This window comes from Drosophila takahashii, chromosome 2L (genome assembly GCF_030179915.1).
Source record: "Drosophila takahashii strain IR98-3 E-12201 chromosome 2L, DtakHiC1v2, whole genome shotgun sequence".
Lineage (NCBI taxonomy): Eukaryota > Metazoa > Arthropoda > Insecta > Diptera > Drosophilidae > Drosophila > Drosophila takahashii.
In genome coordinates this window covers 22,237,853-22,264,237 of record NC_091678.1, presented here as the reverse complement: position 1 = coordinate 22,264,237, position 26,385 = coordinate 22,237,853, and the positions used below count along the sequence as shown (strand labels likewise).

Sequence of the window (26,385 nt, the reverse complement as noted above, 5' to 3'; positions counted from 1 at the left end):
CTTAAATAATAAAAGAATAAAAATTGTACATTACATTTTTCATACGCACTTTGTGAAATTAATTTAGGTTCTACAAAAGTGTTGGCAAATAAATAAATAAATTGGTCATAAATTAATAATAATAGAAGCGATCAACCTATATTTATTAATTTGTGGAGGATCATATTATGTTATTTGCTAGTTGTAGAAGAAATTAATAACCTTGAATTTATTTCTTTAACCAAAGTAGTACAATTTGTAAATTAATTCTTGTATGATTTTTTTCAAAGTCATAGATGGGTGCGTTAGCAATCACGCTAAAAATGCGCATTGGGAAATGTAACGACAGCTGTAGCTGTCTATACGTACATATATCCCCGGTACCCCTCCAGTTCTCTGAGATGGAAATGCTTTCTGCATGTAAGCGAATTTTCCTTTTTTCGGATTAATTTTTTTTATACGCCTCGGCTTGCCTGGTCGAAAGTTTTGCCAACCCCCCGAAAAGTTTTGCATAGTTTTACATATTTCCCTTTTTTTGTTGTTCATCACCAAAGCAGAAAAATATATAAATTATGCATGCAACCGAAAGTTAGAACCAAGCTAAAAAATGGGACTAAGAAAAATGTGCATCAACTTGTAGACAAGTGAATACAAAAGAAGAAACTAGAAGGTATAAATAATTAATTTAAAAAGATTTCGATTTCTGGGTCTGGGTATTGGTAAATTCTTAAAAATCCGTATAACATAAAAATATTTGCTTTATTTATTTTTGCATATTTTATAAAACTTTATAAAATTAAATATTAGATTCTATAAAACAATAAAAATAATTTTTCTCGCAGTTTAGACTAGTAACTCAGCTGAAATAAGCCTGTCAGCAGTTGTAGACAGTCCCTGAGCAGTCGACTACTTACCCTTGGCCGCGTTTCGTAGTCGAGTGGACTTGCCACGTAAATGACACCGGTGGTGTTTTGTACGGCGAAGGCATTGCCTATGTTACCGCCTGTGATCTGGTATCGAATATTCGTCGCTGCAAAGAGGCAATGAGAGTACGATGTTAAAAAGGATGTAACATGCGCGGATCCACGGGGGGTGATATGGGTGATATATCACCCCCCACTCGGGTGAAAAATGAAAGAAATTTTGAAATACAAAAAGTATGCAACAAAATAATTGTTCTGATATCACCCCCCACAAAAAAATCCTGGATCCGCCACTGGGATGTAATGTAACTCAAAGGGATAATACAATTAGGTTATTAAGAGCAACAGCGCATCCGGCGTATACGTAATTGAAATTAATCCAATTTTACTCCATTAAGTATTAAAAAGAAGCTGAAAAAGATGTCCACTCAAAAGAGATAATGGTCATTGTTCCTTTTTTTCTTTTCTTATATTTAAAAAGAATTTTATTTTTGTTTATGGGCTCTATAAGTTTATTTATTTAATATTTATTTATATATATATTTTTTTTAAATAAAGAAAAATAAATTCCTTATATCATAATATTATCTTTAATTATTGTCTTATATGTCATCTCAGATCCACACTTCTTAGAGGCATACAAAACTTTCAACAACTTTGCTTTCAATATCAAATGGGAACCAACCCAAATTCTTCAAGCTCAAAAAAGCATACACAAAATCAAAAAGGCAAAAAACAGCAGCCAAGGAGGCACCTAAAATAATTAAGTTCATTAAAAAACATTTTTCACCCACGAGAGAGAGGACAAGGACATGGCCCCAATGTTTCAAGAGAATGGCAGGCACAACAAGATGCCATATAATTTACTTATTTCATGTTTAAACAGCCTGCGAAAGTGTTGTCTTCGTTGGCGGAATATGGAAATGCTCTCATATGTGACAACCAGGACAAGTCTGAAGGGAAACACGTCTGTGGAAATGGGTGGGAGAATGCTTGGAAAATCAGGGGGCTGATGTTGCCACATTGTCTGTGCATTTATGCGGAAATGTGAAAGGCAAACATTAGCGTAAATTAGCGACGCGTAAATCGCTTAACCTGCTCGACTAGCTGAAGATGGGAGGGGAATGGATGAGCAGGACGTCAGGAAGCTGGAGTTCTGAGGCATTAAAACTTGGCCACATTTGGCGGGCCCTAACAGCTTTCTGCACAATTAAGGAATTATATGGAGAGCTGAACGAAAAGTTTCGAAAAGCATTTTAATATGTAATGCTGATTCCTTTATTAGTATTGTAAATTGTTCACGATTTATAGATTTTAACGGACATTTCTTCTTTAGAATTATTGTTAATTTGAGCCCAATTATAATGTGTCAACATTTAAAACCAACAGTACGTTTTGAACTTAAAAAGTTGCAGCTTAAAACCGACTTTAATTTAATTTAAATTAAACAGTTTTTAGAAAAGATAAATTGTTCCCAAGAAGGAATTAAAACTTTTTGTTAACATAAATAATTTTCATAACCAACTGTTCTAAAAGTGTAAAATCTATTAACAAGTTAATGACAATCAAGTCAAATAGCTGGCATTTTGACCAATTTCTTTTAACATTTGATCGTGTGTAAACTTTATAAAAGTGTCATATTGCTCCGCCATTTTTCGGGTCAGGCTTGATTCATATTCCTCCCTAATTAAATCCTCGCTTTTCTTCATCATATTGCAGCAAATGGACTTCAATTCATTAAAGCTGAATAGGTTTTTGGACTGTTGAGTGACAAATTTTGTCCTTTTGAACTGAGGTGTTTGGAAATCTGCTTCCGAATCACTCGAATCGGTATCCAGTAGAATAGGTAAACCTTTCAAAAAATTGTTTGGAACCTCTAGATGCTTATCCTCCTTTTTGCACTGCCTGCGTTTTCGTTTTGCGGAAAATATATTCCTTGAATTGTCCTCCAAAGATAGAAAGGTCTTGACGGCTATACAATTAGTGCCTTCTGGATTATTTATTTCTGGTAATTTTTTTAAATTGTTCTCCGTGCACTCCATACGTTTTCGTTTTGGGGAAAAAGTATCTTGCGGATCATCCTCCAAAACCAGTGAGCGCTTCAGAGATATGCAATTCATTCTTCCGGATTCGTTAAATATATTTTTCTGGTTAAAAATATTTTTTTTTTGGGTCTGTTCCCTTTTATTTCAAAAAGCGAATGGACTACTTATTTGTTAGAACTTCAATGAAACTGTGTTTCAGCCTACTATATAATGTCAGCTGTTGTTTTTGGTTTCAAAAGCTATTTCTTAAAGAAAATTGGTAGCTCCATCTTAAGGCATTTAGTTCTTAACAAATAACTGAACTCTCCTACAGCAACCCTCGTAATAATTTTTATTTAAAATTTTTTCTTCACTTCAATTTACCGCCCATCGCTTTAAGAAAACCTATAAAATGTGCTCTAGCCAAACATTATTATTCTCGTTTCTTGGTAGTTTTTTGTTTGTCTTAAAAACACAGGCAATAACAAGAACAGGGACATTAGGAGTAGCTCAGGCGAGTCGTGTTAAGTAGTCCCCAGTCCTAGACAATGACGTTTACGATTTACGATGTCATGACGCCATTTTTAAATCACTGATAATGATAATAAATTAATATACAGACACCAGAGACCCAGGCACACATGGGAGCAGCGAAGGCAGTAAAAGTATCCCCTTGCCCTCCAGATCTGTGATGTTGTCTGTGTACTTATTTAGCATGAAAAGTCATTTTAAAAAGTGGAGGCAAAAACATTCTTGCTTTTTGCCCTTGTTTTTGATCTTTCTAGGTCTTTGTGTGCTCATTCTTGCTTTTTATTTGAAGGACGGGGGTGGCGGGCTAAGTGTTTTTATGGCACACACCGAAAGGTTGTGAGACTCCTTGTTTACTTCCCGACCACCTCTTAGGTGGGTCTTTAAAAACGAGTTCTTAAAGCGAAGGATGCCAAGGAAATAAATGAGCATCGTTTGCATGGGGCCGGATAGAACTTCTTCGAACTGCTTCGAATGTGACAGCATTTGGCCAACACATGGCAACCACTCGCGCAAACTCAAATAAATAATCTTTTCGCTCATAAATTCGCAATGTGGCAGGCAATGGCACAAAAGTTTTACAGCTCCATTCGTATTTCAAAGTAGACACAAACATGGCAACGCAGGGAATCGCATAAAAGATTTGTCCTGACCCTGTTTCGTTAGTCTCAGCCTTCAATTCATATTCTATGCGACTCACACATAGAACTAAAATCCTCTCCCCTCGTCGAGTAGTTCAAAAATTTCGTGTGCCCATTTATTTTTCCGTTTGTCGTCTCCGTTTTCCTTTTTCTAGGGAGATTACACTGGGCTACATTTTATTTTTACTAAGACATTTAGGAGGTTTTCTTTGAGTTTCCTAGCATGGTTTAAAATGTTACAATTTAATTTTAACAGCCTACATCTGGTTTAAGTACTCACGGTTATTCAAAACTCATAAAAATTAAATAAAAACACCTCTTAACGAGGTAAAAAACTAGTGACGATCGCACCTTCAACATACAAAAGTTTTGATATCAACATTTGTGACGAAAAATTATTACACTCCGGCCCCAACAAATTTCCAAATTTTCACTTTTACCCTTTCACCGCTCTCTCTCCCAAGCCAATTGATTTTCTTAAACTCTTGGTATGCAATCCTTTAAGTTTTAGCAATACCTTTTATTTGGTGTATTACTCATAACAATCGGACTATCACAGCAGATTTTCAATTTTGCGGCTATATAATAGTAGACGCCTTTGCACAGTCTCCTTGTGCGCTTCGTCATAACATGGACTGCCGTCCATAGTGATAAAAAATCTATTGTTTAAAAATCAAAATTATAGTTCACTTCTTCCAGTTTTATATAAAATATCTATTTTTAATCAGATATAAATATTTGTATTTTAATGATTTAAAATGATCAATTGTAGAAGTTTTATGCAATACATGGATTTGTAGCACTGTCTCATTGTTGTACGAGTTGCTCTGCTTTTTTCCAATTCGGGTTAATGCTTTTTTCGCTGTCGTCGCGCCGGCGACAACAAGGACTCAGAGTCTTCTCGGATGTCCTTTGCGAGCTGTTGCTGTTGGGGAGACTGCGCCAAGAAAAGACAAAGTTCTACCCACAAGTTTGGCGCTCCCATCGGTTGGGAAAAAGTTGTTAAACGCTTTCAATGAGATTTTGAATGTTTTTCGTGCTGCAAATCGTATCTGCCGCAGACGCTGAGGAACTTTTCCCTTCTCTCACCGTATTAACAATAATAATTTCCGCATGGGAATCAATAGACAGATATACAAATACGCATATTAGATGCTCACTTGCTCTCCATTTGTGTTTGTCTTTTGATTTTATGGATTTATGCATGACTACGAGCTGTATCTTCTGTTGTGTATCTTTGCCTACAGTGAGCCTGTATTTGTTAATATTTCGTAAATATTTGCGGTACATGGCCAATGCCTAATAATTTTTGACAATGGCCGCACACAACCATACATACATTGCGAAATATTAAAATAAATAAATGTTGTAAATGTCTTTTATGACAAAGTGGTAGGAAAAAACATTCTGAAACGCTGTTTTAATATTTATGCATAAATTTGCTGTGGCCCCATAAAGGAAATTGCTAAATTGGTTTTTTCTAAATGTTGATTACGTCGTACATGTATTTTTTCATATATATTTTTTGTGTTTTTTGGAAGGAAGTCGTAGAGTTCATGACTCAAACTGACTGATAATGTCGTTGTCGCATGATTTGGCAAAAATCAAGCAAGTAATTATTTTCCGATGACTATGTTATTGCTTTTACGTCAGTTGACAAAGTGAGAAGGTAAATCAATTCCGGATCTAAGCTATCAATGCATACAGTACAGAGCATATTGTTTACATAAGAATTTCTTGCTTAATTTATTTCAGTTTCTTTTATGATTTGTTGAGTCATTTGTAAGTATTGGTTTGAAAATCCTTTGTTCAATATTTCACAGTTCACAAAGTAATTTAATTGCTTGAATTTGTGTGATAAAATCCACATACACACAGTATGTCAATATATACTAAACTATTAAATGAAAGCTAGACAAAAAAGGTCCACTTAATTGTTTCTAGTTTAAGGTATTTTTTATTATTCACGAAACAATTTTAACATTATTAATTGAGTAAATATAATACATATTAGAAGGTTGTAAAATTATCAAATAATGCTCACAAATTAGTAGATAGATATTACGTTGCGATTTAAAATTACTATGTTTAGAATAAATAACTAGTTATTTGTGCCTAATGGTCCAAACAATTCTTGCACATATATTAAGTTAAAGCTCAATGACTTTCTTCAAGGATTCAATCCCTGGGGCAGCTGTCTACATCCTAATATCTTCCAAATGCAAATCTTTGTGCATGACTTGAACACATGCGCACCCCCTTGACAATTAAAGACACACTTAATTAAATCAATTGGCAATTTATGCAATATATATTCTTTTGCTCGGGCGATTAAGTACGAATATCCTTGGCTCGAGCAGAAATCCAATTTAATAGAGGGACAAAATCACATTAAACTAGATGAAGGGATGGTTTATTGTTTATGTCTGGTGCTTGGGATGTTACTCACACTCATTGTGATCCTTGGCGTTGACAGTAAGGACTGTGCTCTGCAAATCGGCATTCTCATCGATTTCAGTCTCGTACAGAAATCTATCGAAATATGGCGGTGAATCGTTTTTGTCGGCAATACCAATGCGTACAAATTTTGTAACTGCAAATGAGAAAAAAGAAGGCAAGCCATGATATAGATACTCGTACTATGTAAATAGGTTGGTTGGTTGCATGCTCTTAGTGTATGAAATGCCAATAAGCAGCATTAATTATGGCAAATTTATTGATTGACAAATTGCGCGCGTGCCTCCTTTGCGGTCGAGAAAGTCGTAAACTTATTCGTTTATGTTCGAAACGTGGAAGGCATAAAAGAGGAAAATTCCCCAAACATAACCCCCATATTTTTATACACCGTCAGATTTAAGATGTTTTTCGATTTTATGAAAACTATAGATATATTAAAGCAAAACAGATCAGTTTATTTTAAGAATTATGAGAAATATTAGTTTAAATTAAATATTAAATTCCTTTCCACATATTTTAACAAATTTATTATATGTAGTTATTTTTTAGTGCAATCCTGAACTACAAAATGTCTCAGTCTGTTAAGTAAATGGTTAACATGTTATCCCTTTGCTAAGCCAGACAAAGCCTCTACTCAAATAGACCGAACTGTACGAATATGCTGCGCAACTAAATTCCAACAAAAATCTCAAAACCATCTACTCAAAGTGAAAAGTTTGTGTCCCCCCTTTTCCAGTCGAAAGCAAAATAAGTTTTCACAAAGTGCACAGCGAATTGAAGGTTTTCCGCCCCGCCCTTCCGAAAATGCAGCAACGTTTGTTTGCCTCGCTTTATTTGCTTATTTCCTGCTAATGTCTTGCCAAACAAAACTTTCTGGATAGTTATGTAGTTTAGTTTTTGGAGCGAGAACGTGCGTTAATGAGTTTTATTCGAGCAGGAGCGCCCAAGGCAAATACAGAAGGAATTGCACTTCACAAATAAGCGTGGATTTTTGCGATCCCCCCAGAGAAAGTTTATAAACTTTGGTAAGCTTGACAATTGTTTTCCGAAAAATATAAAATCTGCCCAAAAGTCGGTCCAGCACCACAGGAATCCTCTGATGCTCTTAAGTTTTCCTAAATAATGAAATTCCAGTTCAAAGATGCATCCCACCGTCTGAATATTTTCAAGAAGCATTTTTTTGTCAACGTAACCACCAAAGTGTTTTAAACATTCGATTTTCCCAAGAGAGCCTCAGATGGAATGTCCTTTGCCTTGTTTTTGTATCGTCTCCCACATGACGGAAGCAATAATCTGCTTTTACAAAAAACACAAAAAGCTTGCACAACTTGCCAGTAAATATGAGAGCGATAAAATGTATAGTTTCAACAAGAATAAATGTTCTTTAACAGCCAGAGCAAAGTAACCGAGTCTGGCAGTCACACATCATAAAAGACCAGAGCTGAGGGGCGGGAAAGGCAGAATTAAAATGCCCAGCAGGCGCTCGTTGCGTATATATATTGGAAAGGCGACAGTTGCTGGGGCAATCCTTTTGGCTGCAAAAGCATTCAAGTAAATGCACTCAACTCCTTGTAGTCTTTATCGTTTTTAAAGCTGCTTTACAATTTTCACATCTTTACCAAAAATAATATAGTGGCAGTGTTTCGTAAAAGTGCAATTTATTTATCCTTTACTCTTTATGTAAACAAACCAAGGTCCTGGTTATTCTTTTCCCAAGTCGAAACGTCTTTTGCTTTATATTTTTTTTAAACTTATTTGGAAGATGACATAAATTGGAAATACAATTTTTGGTAGCCAAGCGAAAGTGTTGAGCAAACTCTCGATATTTGACTGGGCTAAACACTGCCAATTGCATTGCAGAATCTGTTAAACTGTTTAATCTATTCTGGCTTTGTTTGCTTTGCTTGTAACTTAATTGAATTTTGCCAAAAGTTGACGGCAAAGAAAAGTTTTGAAAAACTAATTAAATATTCGACAGAAAATACGAAATGCAACGGGCTTTCACCCCTTTTCGGTGAAGTGTGTTTATGGCAAGGCCTCTTAACATTCTCCACTCGCACACATCATTCATTCGTGTGAATGCTCAAGTCAAACTTGAAAATTCTTTTCATTGAAAAGTAAAACGAAAAAAATGAATGAACTCTCGCCTTTCAGGTCTTTCATACTCAAGTAAGGGTAAAGACAAATAGAATCTAATTTAGAATTTAGATCTTTGCTTTATTTAGTAAGCAGGTAACTCTAGCACGTAATACGGTCCCTTTTTTGGTCCAGAAAATGAAAGAAAATGAGAAATGAGCAAAATAAAAACAAACTAAAACGCACACACTCTTTTTTTGGAGGCTTCAGCCCAAGCGGAAGGCTCGTATAAATAGAACCTCGAAAAGAAGGAAAAGCGTGTTGAGTGAAAAGCGTTTACGTAGAAAACTCCAAGGACCTCAACGAATGTGTGTAGCTACAATATACTGAATAAATACAAATACACACGCAAACACGATGAACAAACATTACTGGCAGTTGAAATTTCATTTTGTTGTGTTTTTTCCTTTCGCTCTGAGCTATCTTGACTTAATTTCTTGGCACTCCGGCAATATGGGCAGGTAAACGGAAATCCTTGCCAGCGAATAGACTTAGTAATACTGTCTGAAGCTAAATGTAAACATGATAGAAAAGTGCAGTTTACCAATTGCAATGGGATCTATAACAAGATAAAATTAATTTCCTATTTCTTTCTTTATTTTAAAAATTGTTTAAGATATTATTAATTTTATAAGGAATTTGAAAGTGTAATTACTAATTAAGCACTTCACATTTGTTATAGTTTTAAAATTAAACTAAAAAAGTTATATTGACAATATTCTTAAAGAAATAAGTTTTAAAAATTACATTTAAGTTTTTAATTACAAATAATAACTAAGAAATTAAAGGTCAAATTTTTTTATTTATGCATTTTAAATAAGTTTTCATGGTCTTACTTTCAAAATTTTCATATTCCTTTAACCCGTTGATGTACCCCGTAGAAAAGCTGTGCTGTTTGGTTAAAGTGGCTGCCTTTTTGTTGGTGTTAAATTGAGCAGCAAAGTGAACTGCGCCCGAGTCATCAGCCAGCTTTTTCGCACACCCCTGCTTTCACCCATTTTCCCACCACTTGGCAAAGGGGCAGTCAAAAGGGCTCACTTTAAACTATTAACGTGCAGTTGGAGGCGGAAAGGGGGCGTTGGGGCGTGGGGCGTGGCTGGAGGGCAGTGGCAGGTAAGCTGCCGTCAGCTATTTATGGCCGCATAACTGGCACACTAACAAGCCCGGCCACGCCCCCTGCCTCTCACCACCGCCCACCTGCTGGTGTGCCATATGTCAGTCCATGAATGACTGGCAGCTGGCACTACTTTTTTTTTTACTTTTTTTCTCTATCCCTTTACACCCCCCGTAAACATTTCTCTATTTTATATGCTGCTTTAGAATTCGTTTTTGTTGTTCCTATTTTTGCCTTTTTTGTTCCGCAAAGCAAAATAAATAAAAATGGGGGAAAAAGGGAAAAATGTGTGCAAAGTGGCGTCAAATGTCAGAGCTGTTCAAATCAGCCATGGCAAACACACAGATATACGAAGGCAGACTCTCTCGCAAAGTCAGAGATAGTCAAAGTAGTTTTTGTGGAGCAAAAAAAAAAGGAAGCTACATTTTCCGAAAGGCAACAAAGCGCATCACATTAAAAATGACAGGATGGAGGGGAAAAAGTGTGGGGCCCTTTCCTTTGACGACTAAAAGCTGCAGGGTTTCCCTGAGTCTAAATTATCCTGCTTTTGGGTGGCGTTTTCGGACTCCTTTGCCTTTCCATTATATTTAATGTTCGCTTTTTGATTGATCAATTTTCATATTAAGCACATAAAACAAAAGAACAGTGTTGTGTTTTTTTGTATTTATTGGATTGTATTATTGGATTTGAACAAGGCCAAAATCAAAATATTATAATACTGCGAATGCATAATTTAAATATTTATAAGATCACTTCGCATGTCCTCTAAATTTATTTTATTTTATATTTAAATAAATAAATAATAATAGCATTTAACCATGAATGTTTATATTCTGGCCTTACAATTTACAGGCTCTTAAAATTTCTTAAAGATATACGCCAATTACATTTTATTTTCTTCTTTAAAAGTTGGCGAATTTTATACGGGACTTAATTAAACAAAAATGGTTTAAATTCCAGGATACACACATTTGTTATCTATCAAAAATTCTGTTGATTTAACTCATTAAGTTTTTGCCACAAACTTCAAAGGGTATTTGCATACAAAGAAAACCGAAATTGTCTTATTAGTCACCTCGGGCGGTATTCTCTGGACCCTGGCTTGATTTGGTTTGCCGGAAAATCTAGTTAAACAAATGCCTTCAAAGTTATGCCGCAAATAAATAAATTACAAGTTTTAATTTGCTAATTAGTTTTCAGGGCGAAACAGTTGACAACAAAGTAAACAAGCAGATAAACAAACACAGCCGAAAATATACAGGAGTGGAGTGCGAATAAATAACGATAATGTTTATGTGGCCATATTTTAATCCTCAAGGCGTTTAACGGGGCTTAGTTCACACACACCCGCATAAAAGAATAAATTTGAAGTAAGTTTATGATAATCTCATGTTGTGTTTACCCATGTATTTTGGATTAAGTTTTCGCTTTTACTTTTCTGTGTAATATGCAAAAAAGTTTTTCGGTTGTCCGGAATGAAACAAACATTGACAGAGATCGATGGGATGGGAGGAGTGCGAAATACCACCCATTTTTGCGTGCAAAAGTTATTATTAGTTTAATGCGACGCGTGTTGGCGAGCGGAAGAGGAAGGAAGTCAAACAGCGCGTATGCGTGATATGCCGGGTGGCAAAAGTTTAAACTGCCTGACAGTTTTTACACGCCCATTACGTTGATGTATGCACAAAGCCAAGGGTTCGGCTTTGTTTCGCTGGATTTGTCAGTTGAAGCACACGTTTAATGGCAGCTCATTTGACTTTTGACATATATGATCGGGGACGTGGGAGTTTTATAATTAGTTTAACCATTAATTTGTCAGTGCGGTAGGTGCATTTTGATCTTGAAAACAACTGCTGTTGACACTTGACAGTCGGTTTAAAATTTCGCATAAATAATAATATCCATTAAGTAATTAGTATAAATAATAATAAAATACATGAATTAGTATAAAAAAATGTGATTGAGTGCTTTATAAATCACGCATTTTACTTAAATTAACCATTATTTGGTTAGCTTTTAAGCTCATTATTTTTTTCTCCCGTGCTGAATAAGCATAAAATCAATTCTCACAGGGAACGACTTTTGCCCTGATAAATCTTCTTCAAAAAAGTACAATTAAATCCGTTTAATGAACTCGTTGAGCCCAACGAAATCCAAATAATACCCTTTGGCCCAGTCGGCCATGTATTCAATTCCCATTTTTTTCTTGTATCCAGTAGCGTGCAGCTCATTAACTTTGATGATGGCCAGCTCGAATTTTTTCGGGCCCTTTGGCTTGAGCCTCTTTGTTGGGTCGAAATTTCAATTAAAGCCGGGTCCAAGAGCGCGGAATATTTGTATTCATTAGCAGGCCCGATGATGATGATCATCGTTACCAACATCCGATGCCGGAAGTGACCTGCACTTCAGCTTTATCCCCTTGGCTTTGGCGCGAGTTAACCAACACAAAAAATTGTTAATTAAACTTATGAAATGTTTAGAAGAGGTTTTATTTTTTCGCTCCCTCCATTTCGAGGCGCATTTAAATTCCTGTGAGTTTCCTTTCAGCCCGGACTAATTAAAAAGTGTGCACGGCGGACAGTGACAAACAAAGCGTCAAACAGGAAAACAAAATAATCCGAAAAATAACAGAAAAAAGGCAGACAGTATGGTGTACCGATATAAAAAAATATGGCACTCTTCTCAAGCCCCCACCACAGCGTTGATGAGTTGACAAATATTTTGTCAGTCATAATGAGTTCTCGGGCAAGAAGACAAGGTGAGGTGGAGACCTTGTTTATGGGCCTCGTTTTCCTCGCTCTCTCATAGCGGCTGTTCATTAACCAACAGGACGGTCCACTGGCGTGTTAATTACGACCCACATCCACCACGGGGGTGGCTTTCCCACTGGGCTACGATGACAGGGTTAAGGGTGGCACAAGACCAAAAGCCGCAATTAAAAAGCTGGTTCGCGTAGAAATTGCACTTTTATCAGTTCAGCCATGTTGCGTATACGCCATGTGTGCGGTGTCATGGCCTTTGGTCCAAAATTAAAAGTCACCCTAATCAGAAATTAATTTAAAGTTTCGATCTAGTCTGGAAAGTTGCAATTAAACATTAGTTTGGCTGGCTGAAATCTAAGTTTTAAAAGCATAAACCACAAATTGAAAAAAGGGAAGAGGGTTTAAGAAATTAACATTTATGCAATTTAGAATTAATTAGGAAATTAAATCACTATTATTTACTATTTTAATTTAAACAACAAGGGAAACTAAATATTACAAATTTATATATATACATTCTTCGCCAAAATTATTGTAAATTGTAATCTTAAAAGATTTAAAAATGTTGAAACACGTTCATTCAAAGAGTTGTTTCTGGCAAGGCACTTTCGTATAAAAGCAAAAAAGCATTCCTTTACCAAATTATATTTTTTATTTGCGTCCATTTATTTGCATAAGTGTCGGCTACATTCTTCATTACGGCGGGAGAAAATCAACTAAGAAAATTACGCTAGGAAGGGCCAGGAAACATGAATGCATATTTAAAGTGAGGAGCAGCCACATCCCCTGAGGTGTCGTTAGCCAGCATCCCTCACGTACACACGTGCAGGCTCAGATTCAGGGAGCCCTTTCACTCTCGGCTCCCCAGCAAATTACACTTCATGAAATTTTCACAGGACCATTAACATAAGCATAAAGACGCTGGGACGTATAAGTAAATAATCATATGCACTTCCAAGTAGCTACACATACATTCACAGAGTTACAGGGTACACAAATGGCCGTACACACTTACCCAAATAGGTGCTATTTGTCAGAACCCAAAAGATTTTTAATGGATCGACCATAACTACGCAGTTTCAATGGCAGCAGAAGCTATTTCAGCGGCTGTAAGTGAACAAACAGCTGAAAGTCGCCAAGCGTTGAGCAATTAATTTGCGTCGATTTTTGTTGCCAGGTGTTTCGCAGCGGCACCTCTCCGCAATTTCCTGTGATTAAAATGATAAGTTTAGCAGCTCCAGCCCGCGATTCTCCAGCTTTCCGGCTTGCCTTTGCCTTTGTTGATTTGCACTAGTTTTAATGAGTTGCTGTGGTGGCTGTCGCTGTTTTTGCCGCTGCCTTTGAGGTATTTTTGCAATTTGCGCTGTGCACTTTTATGTCGTTCACATAAATCAAAACGCTGCGCGCTTTTCATAGTAGTTGGCTTTAATATTTCGCGTTTTCAATTTAAGCTATCATTTTGCACTCTGCGCAGAGCTAAAAAAAAGCAAGCCACACAAAATACTTTACACAAATTGAACTTTCACTTCGCGTCCTTGAGTCCGAGTTTATCGTTTTTTTAAGAGGAATTTTCGAAGCTTTTTCGTTGGTTATTAAAATTTGTTTTAACTTGGTCCTTGGCATGGTAATTAAAATTGTTCGTTTATTTATGTCAGCAACAATGTCTCCTACACACACACTTTAACCATTATCCCCATTGCCAACTTAATCCGCAGCTATTAAAAGCTTGTGACATTGTCGAAAACTCTAAGCAAGCTTTTCCAGCAATTTCGGTCGTTTTTGTGGCCACTTAATTAGGTTTGGTTAACATAAAGTTTTGTTTCCCAAAAATATGGCAGCAACTTTTAATGATTGACAAGGTTGGGCGAGGTATGTAACATGGAGTTATCTAAATAATAGTAATGCTTTTAATAACATTATTATAGGTGATGAAAGCTTGTAAAATTAGTTTGTGATTGATTGACAGCGTTGACTTAAATCTGATGATAGAGGGTTTTTAATATTTACGCACCTTATAAATGTGATAATATTTCATATATTTGATAAATTGTGCGAATGAGACCATATGTTATACATATCTTCTTTATAATAAACTTCTCTATCAGCGTAAAGTACCCACCCAAAATTTGCTCATTACTTTAATTACTGCTGTACTTGGACCAGACTTGTTACTTGGAGGTCCGAGCTGTTGCCAAGGCTCTGCTCTAGATTGGGATGTGCCCCAGGCAAGGTAGCGCCTAAATCCTAGCAATTAGAATTGCCAAACTCGCCTTGGAAATTCTCAAACGCTGCTCAAACAGTTGGCCATTAGCTAACTTGGGCCTGGGCCCAGACCAAACAAAAGGCCTTCCAAGGCGGGCCAATTAACGCAGCTAAAGCTGGCCGAATCCGCCCAAGGAGCTTTTTAGTCCTGGCCACAGCCTTGACCTTTATCCGGAGGCGTGGACAGGCTCCTAAATATTTAATTGTTTATGCTATAAGGGGTAATGGCGAAGGCCCCTTCCCCATTGCCACACCTCCTCTAAATGTACTTTAACAATTTGGCCCACTTGGGAAGAGACTTTTAATGGACAGTTGGCTGACGGAGGAGCTTCAGCTTCCACTTTTGCCTCACCGAAACGATTAAAGCCAAGGCAAAGTAATTAGTGACTCAATTGCTTCGCTCTGGCGCTGAGTACCGCATACAAATCGCCTGTTTGGACTTTGATGGGTTATTGGTGGTTTTGTCATAAACCCGTAAGCCGGCACAAGCTGGCCAAATCAATTGCCAGCCAACTGGCCTGCTCAAATATGAATAAAAATGGTGGGAGGTCACTGGAAAAAAGGCTGGAAATAATGTAAAAAAATATTTCCACACAAAAAATGCTAAATCATAAAAGAAATAAAATAAGAAAATAAATATATTTATAAAAAAATGATATATAAATATCAAAGAGATAATATTACTGCGCAACGAAAAATCTGTTGATTTTATATATTTTATTTTGTTGGCTTCTTCAAAATCTCATATTTTCCCGATTTCAAAGCGATTTGCTGGCCAGTGCCTGTGGGGGAAAAAGAAAATTGAGGTCAGGGAAATTAGCGTCAGGCTTGCCGGCTTTAAGTCATTTTGCCAGCTCTATAATCCTCCTTTTACGCAATTTATGCAAATTTATGCAAGCTCCCGCTCAAACGGCAGCTGCTGCCTTGCATCGAAACGGGAGATGGAAAATTTAAGTCGGCAAACAAGAATTTTTTCTTGTTTTCGGTCGGCTGTCTTATGCTCCTTTGCCTGCCAGAAAGTTAAACATGCTCATTTCTTAACTTTACTTTGAAACGGACCAAAGAGAAGAAAGCCTCAATGCAGCACAAATTTCGAAATTGCACTTTTCCGGCCCAAGATGAAGTCGCCCAAAGGAGAAAGAAAAAAAAACCAAGAGGAAGTGGGTAAAACTGTTGCCCAGCCCCGCCGGAAATACAAAAGCATAAACTTTCCGGCCAAAACTAACCGCAGACTCTCGTGAGCGTTGGGGGCGGGGTATTCTTCAGTCGAGTGTCCCGGGCCGACATTTGAAAGCGCCAAAATATAAAGCGCAAAATGTGGCGGAAGTTTAATGAATATAAACTTGCCCGATCCCACAAGTCCGTGGATATGGCGGCAGGGAGGAAGCGAGCCAAGTAAATTAGCCAAGTTCACTAGCTTGGCAAGAAAATGGCAGAAGGAACGAAAGAAATGTGATACCTTTCAAATGGAACTGGAATGACAAGTTTATGAGGGCCACAGGAAATCAACTCGTTTATTTATGGAAAAATGAAAAAAATACAACATGACGACCACCTGCTGTGCTCCGCAAAATTGCTGAGAGCTGACGTTTAGTGCAGCGATTTCTTAAAGATAACATTATAATTTCTCTAAGTTCGGAAGCAAATTATAAACTAAGTCTAAACGCTACAAAACCTGAAAGGATTTTAGCTGTAGATTACTACCTCATACTTGGAATCTTTTCATAACGCATTGTTGAGTAATCATAAATGTAAAATAAAGTATAAATAAAATTGAATGTTTTGCCACACACATTTTACATTTAATTTTACTTGACAATGACATCCCCCAAGAGGAGTTCTAATCCAGCGAATTAGGAATACTTTAAAGCAACCCTGAAGTGCATTTGCTTGTCGCAATTGAAAACTTTCCCATGCAATTCAATATATCTACGCAGCTCTGGGGGATGATCTAAGGAATTAGCAGATAGAGCTCAGATCCCTAAGCGCTTTTGCATTCTGGGATCCTCCGCATTTTGCTTGTTGTTTTTATTGCTCTTGTTGTTGGCGCTGTCGAATGCTGTTTGTTGTAGCCCGAACAAATGGCAAAAGTTTTCGCTTTGTTTTCACAATTGTTGACGTGCAATTCAAATGAGTTAACAACGCAAAAAGTGAGTGACCCACATAACGAACGCCAAAGCCAACATCTGGCGAACCAAACTAAAAAAAAATAGAATGCTGAATAATAAAAAATAAAAAGCTATAAAAGAGGAGAGCGGAAAAAAATATGGAAAAACATGAGAACTTGAAGTTGTAAAAACAGAGAAGCCAGAACAAGCAGGCAGGCAACATATGTATGTACTTATTGTTGTTGATGCTGTGTTCACAGTTGCAGAACAACAAAGTGAATAAAGGCGGTTCGGAGATGGAGATGGAAAAGTGCCTGGGCGGCGGGGAAACAATTATAACCAGCATTTCCGGAAAAACCCAGCAGATTGCTGCCTGTTGCAGACAAGCAGCCATCCGACTCAAGTGTTTGTACGCCCGCCGACGAGAAATCCCCGGCAAAATTGCATCCTAACAGCAACTTAGCAAACGCATCAAATGCGCTTAGCAATTCAATTAGCGAGACATTGTAAGATGGAGTGGATGGGGGAGTGGAACTCTGGACTACCGCAGGAAAGTGGAACTCTGGCTCAAGTTTCGCTTGCTGGCTGGCGAACAAATGAAGCACCAAATATGCGCACACGAAATAATCAATCGTCCTGGCGGCCAAGGAAAACTTGAATAAAATGTAATTAATTACAGCTTGTTCTCGTTGTTTTCCTTTTTGGGGCCAAACTTTCGCAGTTAGCTCAGCTCTCCCTCAGCATTCATTTAAGATGTAGAGCTGCAGCTGAAGACATCCGACCGCAGGGAACAGGAAGCAGAAACTCTTCTTCAAATTGTTCTGCGCCCGGCATTTGGCATAAGCAATGCTTGGGCTTAAAGGATTTTCCAGCAGCACCTTCATCAGAGGATCCTGTTGAGGGCTGAAAATTGCAACGAAGCTGGGGTCTTGTCTTACTAATTTGTCTAGAACTTTTGCACAAAGTCGATATTAAATCAGTTTTTGGTGGCCGAAATGCACCTTTCGTTGTGCATAGATAAACACAAATATTCAAGACTCTGAATTGGATAGCTTTCATGAAAATATATTATATTTATATTTTTATATTTATTTAAGAAAGTATTAAATCACTATGAATTTTAAATATTTAAAGAAAATTCATCATCAAAATAAAAATGTATTTTTTAAAAAAACATTTAGGAAATTTAAAACTCTTTTATTATTTACTTTTTAGACAGCATAAATATGATTGTGTGCCCTAGGCACATGAAATATTTTTCACCTTTTTCGGCCGCATACGCTTTTAATTTTTAAAGCTTTATCGAAATGGAATTCCACTTAAATCCAATAATGTGCCTTTCATGTGGCAAAACATTGTACATCTGTAGGTTGGCTTAGTGAGCCATAATCGTCTTATTATAAAAAAAACTCCACTGCGGCAGACGTGTCATGTTGTCATAGATACACAACAATCGACAGTCGGTGACTAATAAAATGAAATGCTATAAAAGCGACAATATAGTCGGCATTTATATGTATCTCACTGTGGCGAAAGTACAATTGTTGGGCTGGTGGGGCACTTGAGAACGAAATAACTAACCGAAAGTGGAAGGCACACAAACGGAAACAGGGCGCAGGACACGGACGCAGGACACAGGACACTTGAGGAGCCCAAGAGCCCAGCTGCAAAGCTGGAAGTGAGAAAATAACATTTTAGCTTTCGTTGGGTCGTGACAGGCTCACGAGATCTCAGGCTCCTTACTTTCGCCACTTTCATCTGGCTGTCCAATGTCAGTCAGCAGGACTCTGGTTGCGCTCGCCGGGAAAATATATATTTATATGTGGGCCGAGTGAATGCGAATGCGAAAGCGACGTGTTTTCGGGCGTCGAGTATTTATTGTGCTTTTATTTTGTCAACATTTCGTTTTTGGCCAAATGAAAATAAATTCAAATGATTTATTTACGAGCATTTGATTTATTTGATTTCCAGCATTTGCTTTTTTCCTCTGCAATGCAATCGCTGCCACTCCACCGAAAATGAAATACCACCAGCCACACCCTTTGCACATGAAAATTGTATTGTATTTGCTCAGACTCAGTTTTCGGGTGGCTGGTGGCGCTGTTTGATATGCCCCAGAATTTATTTTATGCGGAATGTTTATTTGATTTGCGCCATCTTTTTTTTGTAGTTTCATTTTCGGTGCGACAGTCAATAAAAATTGCAGTGTATATTTTTTTGCCATACATACACGTTATTTGGTGCTATTGCGTTATAGTTCAGTGAAATGGCAGAAAATGTATTGCTTTTTTCGATAGGATTAGAGTGACGGAGGCAATGAAATTTATGCATATACATGGACTAATTCGAAACAGGATTAAAAGCATGGCAATAACTCTTTGAATGACTAAAAAATATTTTCGCTTCTGGCAGATCGAAAGTAAACGCGATGAAGAATATAATTGATTTTATTTGCAGCAGATAAAATGTTTTTTAAACTTTCCGTTTGAGGAACTCTCAAGGCCTGTGTGTCAGAAAAGTTTCATTGGAAAATAGAAAACCTCATCAATTTTCAAGGCTTTTATTGGCTCTATTTGTTTGCTTTGCCGGGACCGGGCCAGAAAGGAAAAGTCGAAACGACCAGCAAAAAGTTTTTTTCTCAGCCAATTCTATTTGGTATTATTTATCTAATGGCATTTGTCGGCGGGCATAAAAATAAATAAATATATATCTGGCCAGACCAGACACACGCCCTCGGCCCAAGTGTTTATGATATTTTGATTTTATTTCATGCGAAAGTTTTCCCATCCGCCCATCCTCGTCAACATGCATTGATAATAATGACGCGCCCCTTACAGAACTACCCTGCCATTTTGTCATGTGACATAAACATTTTGTTCTCACGACGACTTTTGTTAGTGGCCCAATAAAAACGCCTCGCCCGGCACTTTTGTCCAAAAACTTTCTTTTATTAAGATTAAAAATGACAAAGGCGCAATATTAGGGGGAGTTCACGCTCCTTGGCGGCCCGCTGATAAGCGTCAAAGACACTCGCTTCTGCTGCTGCCAAAAGACAAACTCATTCTCGCTTTCGCATTCAAGTGGGTGTCACGCATAAATTTCATAAATATAAGCGTCATTATTCCTGCCTGCCATTTTGCGGCCGACGACATCGCGGGGAAAAGTCGAAAAGCTAAAGACGCATCAGCCACGCCCACAGTTTCCTCATTTCTCAGCCCTTTGTCACGTGCCGAAAAAAACTTTTGTATACCCTCTCGCACGAACGGAGGATGTGGAACTCATCTAAATGGCGCAATTGTGCGGGTCTCATGTGGAATTATTATTTTCTACTTACGGATGCCAGAGGGCGGGGGAACAATTGATGCGGAAAATCTTCATCCAACCGGGTGATTCATCCAAATTAAACTATGAAATTAACTACTAAAATAAGTCAGAAATAGTACTCAGAAATATACAATAAAAATATTATAAATATATTATAATATTATAATTATATAATAAAAATAATATTAAAATAATATAATAAAAATATAAAATGTATATTTAGCTATTAACGGTCTTAAGTTAGGAAACAACATTGCTAATATTCTTAAAATCCCCTGAATATTTTTTTCATGTATATTTTAAGTATGGGCAATTCTCTGGAGATGTCAACCAAGCCAAAAAGCGTAAAACTTAGATGGATCAACTAAGCTAAGTAATTTGAGTATCCTTGCATTATTTTCCAGGACAATACCTGTTATATGGACAAAACATTCATTTTTTGGTATTTTTTCGGTATTTTTTAAAGTGGCTCCTAAACGGTTTTTTTGACGTTAATGTTACAGAAAAACCACCTAAGAAAATGACGAAAAAACTGTCGCTTGCACATGTAGCGTGTGACAGTCACTTTGATGCCAATAAAAATTTACCACTCAATATTTGTAAATCAAACCAAATACATCTTAAAGAAAAAAAGGCAAGGATCACTATGAAATTAACTGCATTAAAATATTCCTTCACGTTTCGTTACAATCGAAAGTTAAGCAGCAAGTCAAAAAAGTCACTTCTATTTGGTTTGGTCTTGGTTTATTTTATATATCTTAAAAACCAAAAATGTGCCAAAGTCAGCCCTAGCACATATTTTAGTGCTAATCAAGACCTTTAATTTGAGCCTAGTGCCAAAGGAAAGAAGTACTGGAAGATGGTTAATTTCACCTGCAAAGCGTACGAACGATGCGTGCGACAGCAGAGAATTGCCCATATATAAAAATAATTTTTGAAGTTTTTTGAAAAGGTTGTCCTTAAGAATACATTAATGTTGGAACACTCCCCATTTAGTGGACTTGGTATCCACTCAACTCCGAGTAATTTCGGCAGCCCATCACTCAATCCAAAGATCGCACTCCTCGTGCGCTCTCGAAATGCTCAGGAGGAGCTCGGGACTTCCATCATCGATGGCATCGCGAGTTGGACCGACAGCTAAAGTGACATCAATCAAGGCGCCCGACCACGCCCCTAATGTGTTCACAAACACACTCAAGCCGAGCACACATACACACGTGCTGTAGCCATCCCGTTATCAGCAGCGGAGCATGTAATGCCGATGCCAAGGCGAGTTTGCTGTTGTTTGCTCGTTATATCGGCGCTTGAACTCGGTACCACGCGGCGTATGAGTTCTGGCAACGTCAATTGATTGACGACAGGGAGGCAAAGTAAATCAATTATTGTGGAACAAAAGTTTCGCATTATATTGCCCTGACAAATTGCTGTTTGTTACCCGAGCAATCGAGCATTTGGATCATTAAAAAGTTGCCGGGGTCACAAAAGGATTGTGATTTCATGCTCAACAAGAAAAACACAATAAATTTCTTGGCAAAACATAATCTTGGTTGGAAATCAAATTGCCTTTGCCATGTAAACAACAAATTTTTTTTATTAATACATTTCCCGAGATAGATCAATAGCCAGATACTTGGCTCTCACTTTGGCCAAAAGGGGCTTTTTTATGACCGGACCTTATTTTGCATTATGGCCCGCAGATTTATTTCGCTTTACAAAACTGTCCCATAAATATGCAAATTTTGCTTCCTAAACAGAAAAATATACAAATAATTCTCGAAAAGAGAAGGGAGAAGATTGTCAAAAGTATGTGAATAAATAAAAAGCTAAGAACTCATAAAACTGCATTATTGGACTTTCCAGTGGGGCTCAGAAAATGAATCAGTGGGAAAAGTGATGCAGCCAGAGCTGACCGCAAATCACTTAAACTTTAGCGGAAACTCATTAGTTTCACTTGGCATTTCCCCGCTGCATTTCGCAGCTAGAAAATGCACAGCCATCTGAGCCAAGAATGATTTCCATTGTTTCAGTGTTAAGTACGCGAAACTTTTCCAGTCAGTTGGAGACTCGAATCGATGGAAATTAATTAAATTTCAGCTCTGATGCAGTAGATTAAAGATAGCTAGCTAAATGCAGCTTATTCTGTATTTATTTTCCACTTCATTTTCCACTCCCTTTCAATGCGCCTTTGCGCTTGGGAAAAGCCAATTAATGGCCGTTTTATAGCCCTGAGATATACAAGATGTTGCCACCGAGGTGTTGTTATTGGCACTGCCTTTAACTAAACTTACTTTTATTATTTTATTGCCCCCACCCCTTTCCGTTTTGCTCGTTTTATGGACGAACTACAAGGACGTGCCTTCAGTGCGGCTTGCCAAGGCTAATATAACAAAGAATTTGTCTTGAGGACATGCCATCATTTGGGCCAATGATTACATTATGCGATAATGTAGCTCCATAAAAGGCTGCAGGGTGACAAACAGATAGTGCTCAGATGAGGGCGGGGCGGTGGCGGTGGGAGGGGCCATTTCGTTTGCCATAATAAGCTGTAAAAGTGACACATACAGTTGACCTGATTTTGCCATCACATTCCTTTCTATGCGCATCCTTGTAGCTCCTGGTTGCCCTCGCCTCCTTTGCTTAATCCAACTTTAAAATTATACACTAACGATCCACACATACAGCTGGGGAATCGGTGCTGGAAAAGGAGCAGCAGCAGGAACGAGGCGCCAACAGAGCAAGGATTAAGTTTGAAGCACTGAACCGTGCGGGGAACTAATGCAGGATCCTGTGCACTCGTCCTTGCATTGGCTACAATCACACATTCTCCGCTCACAGGTCATGGCGGGAAGTCGGGCAAGAGCGGGGCTCTCGCTACTTGGGCAAGCGTACATTCGGGGAAAATTCGACACTCATAGTGAGTTATAAATTCAACAATAAAAAGTAATTGTTGCAGTATTGATCTTGTTGAAAAATTTAAATTAAACTTAATTGATACAAAAATTACATGTCAATAAAACTTTTTAAATTTTATTGGTATTTTAGTACGTTTTCATAATTCTCAATATATGTTCAAGATTTTGCCAATTCTAATATTATTCTTTTTACTTCATACTTAAGCAATTATATTTTTTGATATTACAAAATTTTAAATATTTTTCCGGGGTTCTAAAAATATCTCAATTTTATAAAAAAATTTTTTCAGTATATTTTCCTGACTGTTCCTGTTTTGCTGTTTTTTCTCTGCCCATGGCTTTTCCTCTGGAGGACATGAATGTGGGAAAAGTCCTTTCCGCTGTTGCGCCTTAGTTAGCTGCAGAGCAACAAAAGTGGCAGCGCAAAAAAACGCAATTAAAATGAGAAAATAAAATGTTCTCAAGGTAGGGATGCCATCCAGTTGTTTGTCCGCAGTTGCTTTGAAAGATTAGCCAAAATTAATAATCTCCAAGTAATCTGTCATGCCCTGCAGCCTCACAAACTGACAAATATTTATCGAACATTTTTAATTTATTCCCAGAGCCTCACACACTCAGCTTATCTTGAGTGAAAAATTCAACTCAATTATCCGCGAGTTTAACGAATTGCCAGAGGGTAATGTGGACAGTATGCAGTGCTAATTAAATTTATAAGAATTAATTTGCCAGCCGTTTGCGCAGCCAGACAAAAGTGCCAAAACGTTGCCAACGGCAACCGTCAACAAAATAAAAAGGAAAAGATAATTATTTTCAAGAAGAAATGGTGGACTGAAAAAATATGACGCCAGTAATAAAGTAAGCAGCAACTGACTTAATTAGCAGCGTGCTGCGTTCTGAGCCCTTTCCGGTTTTCCCGCCAGAGTTTTTCTTGCCCAACAAAAAAAAGTAAGAAAACTTTGCAGTTTTAAAGGCTGAAAAAGGGAGAGGCCAAACAAGTTGGTCCCGGAGCAGTGACAATAATTTGAACATGTCTCGAGTTGATCATTAGCATATTTCATAGGCAGGCACGCCTAAACAGGACACAATTTTCCCAATGCTTTTCCTTTTCGCTTTTCCCTTTGCCTGCTTTCAAGTCGGTGGAAATCTCTCTGCCAGCTGCTTGCTGCACATCGACATCTTTGACGCGCCAAAAATGCACTCAGCCGTGTGACCCATTTCCCCAGCCTTTCCTTTTCCTCCCCCTTGTTTTCCCACTCCCAGTCCCTGGAAAATGGTGCTGCAACTACCTTGCATTTTATCCCAGCTACTTTTGATATTTCCCGGGGATGCATTTCACTTCTTCCTAGACCCGCCTAGACTAACAGAATATGCTCCGTAGTTACCATAAAATTATTTGATGAACGAGTTTTGTGCACAATTCGGAATTGCCCCAAGGTTTTTTTGTGTTTTGCAAAAAAGTTGGCCAAGTCATAAGTTTGAAATTTTCATTTTTACCGGGTTTAAAGGTAGCTTAAAGTTTGTGGAACAGAAAACTTGCAAAGAATTCTGCCATAAGTACACAAGATTATTGGTAAGAAGTTAGTCAAAGTTCAAAGGGCTGGTGGAGCAAGAAGTTAAAGGCAGGGAAAATACGCTTAAAGTGGTAAAATCACTAAAGAATAATATGTTGATTTTTCGCTTAAGTTTAATTTATCACCAGAATTTTTTATATATATTTGTCATAAACGAATATCATTAAATTTAACTTTGGCCTCAAATCAATCCAGAATAGTTAAAATTGTGCACAAAACTTAAACTATTTAAATGTATACATTTAATTTATTCATACACAAAAGCAAGCTGCCTAATCTCTGATACATTTAATACACTTACTAGGAAAGGTAACCCCTACTGGCTTTCACTCAATTAACATTCGGCCTATGAATTTCTGGAAAATCTCGTCACGTTTTGTTTTTCTTATGAAACATAACAAAGCCCGTCACGTTTTATTTGCCTTTCCTTGCGGTCTTGAGGATTATTGTTGAAGGGGGAAACTCCAGAGAAAACGTTGCCCGTTTGAAGAGTGATATTATTTGACTCGCTTTATTTTCTTGTAATATTTTCCTTATTTGCTGTGTTAATACACTTGAACTGAAGTGGTGGAAAAAGTGCTTTTCTCTCGCTCACCGTATCTGTTTGCCACGCCCCTTGTGAATATGCATAGCCCACTTTTGAGGGCAGTTGACTCAGCTGTCCAACTGTGTAGACTCCAGTTGAGTTCCGAATGCACTGAATGCCCAGCACCTTGCTCCCAGTCCTCCATTTATTCGGTGTTTTCCCGCCCCACGGCTGGTAACATACCAATTAATTTTTATTTATTTTAATGCTGCCCCGTTTTCCTAGGGGGCATGGCACAATTCCCGGTTCCCGGTTCTCAGATCCCACAGCCACAGTTGCGAGTTCCAGTTTCTGTTGCAAATTTATGCATTACTTGCATTTTATTGACCCACTTCTCTCTATCCATTTCATTTTTATTTCTGTGTGGCACGACGACAACGAGCAAAAGGTTGAAATTAAATTTTATTTTAGCAACTTTATTTTTGGGTTCACCGGAAAACAAAGTAAGCAATTTTTGCGTTACACCGAAAAACTTTCAATCTTCCCATTTTTTCTCTTTTTTTATATAGATGTTTGAGCAAAGTTCAGTGGCAAAGTTTTGACAACAATGCAAAGTTAAGCAACTTTTAAAATCTTTAAGTTTATTTTTTGTTATGCAAAACTGCAATTTGAATAGCTTAAATTTCAGCCATGAAAATTGGACACATCTGCATTGAGTTTTCTGGCTAGTTAGTTAATTGTGCATAAATGATTCTTGCAACAGACAAGAAGACGGGGATGAAAGCAATTGATTGGCAGACAGGTGAAAACATTAAAAAGTAAAGAAAGTTAAAGTTTGCATGGTATAACATTGCTACGTATATGACGGTAACGTCGAACTCTTTTTAAGTACGTAAATGAAAGACATTGCATTAATGTGTTACAAAACACATAGCCATAAGCAAAAGAAAATTACTCATTAGGGACTTTTACCAGTTCATATGTTTACGTTAACTGTTGGTGTATAATAAGTATATTTATTTATTTTTTCCAAGTCGTAAGCAAAGTAATTCAATTAAGTGTAACGTATGATATTACAGTTTTAGTAAAAATATGTAATTTAAATGGGGGGAAAAAAT

The 26,385-nt window shown here is 37.4% G+C and overlaps 2 protein-coding genes and 1 long non-coding RNA gene across 3 annotated transcripts in view; all 3 read right to left on the bottom strand.

The window, feature by feature from the left end:
• CadN2 (Cadherin-N2) overlaps positions 1-14,018 on the bottom strand; it is a 37,972-nt gene extending 23,954 nt beyond the window's left edge. The window contains exons 1-3 of the mRNA XM_017154263.3: positions 13,580-14,018; positions 6,545-6,688; positions 894-1,009 (exon numbers count right to left, since the gene is read on the bottom strand). Of these exons, the coding sequence (XP_017009752.2) occupies positions 894-1,009; positions 6,545-6,688; positions 13,580-13,631 (312 nt within the window). The 5' untranslated portion in view covers positions 13,632-14,018. The remainder of the gene's footprint in view (positions 1-893; positions 1,010-6,544; positions 6,689-13,579) is intronic.
• LOC108065971 (uncharacterized) lies at positions 2,382-3,113 on the bottom strand. The gene has a single exon (XM_017154265.3). It carries the CDS (start codon positions 3,020-3,022, stop codon positions 2,468-2,470), a length of 555 nt encoding a protein of 184 aa, XP_017009754.2. The 5' UTR covers positions 3,023-3,113; the 3' UTR covers positions 2,382-2,467.
• Positions 14,019-18,112: 4,094 nt separating the features above from the next.
• LOC138911892 (uncharacterized) lies at positions 18,113-18,856 on the bottom strand. The gene is made up of 3 exons (XR_011417524.1): positions 18,678-18,856; positions 18,460-18,606; positions 18,113-18,401 (listed from the first exon to the last, which is right to left on the bottom strand). It is a non-coding gene; the product is annotated as an uncharacterized lncRNA (long non-coding RNA).
• Between the last annotated feature and the right edge of the window lie 7,529 nt (positions 18,857-26,385).

What these genes read in the sequence shown, in the direction of transcription:
- LOC108065971 (XM_017154265.3), bottom strand. Translation starts at nt 3,022, where the DNA reads ATGAATTGCATATCTCTGAAGCGCTCACTGGTTTTGGAGGATGATCCG.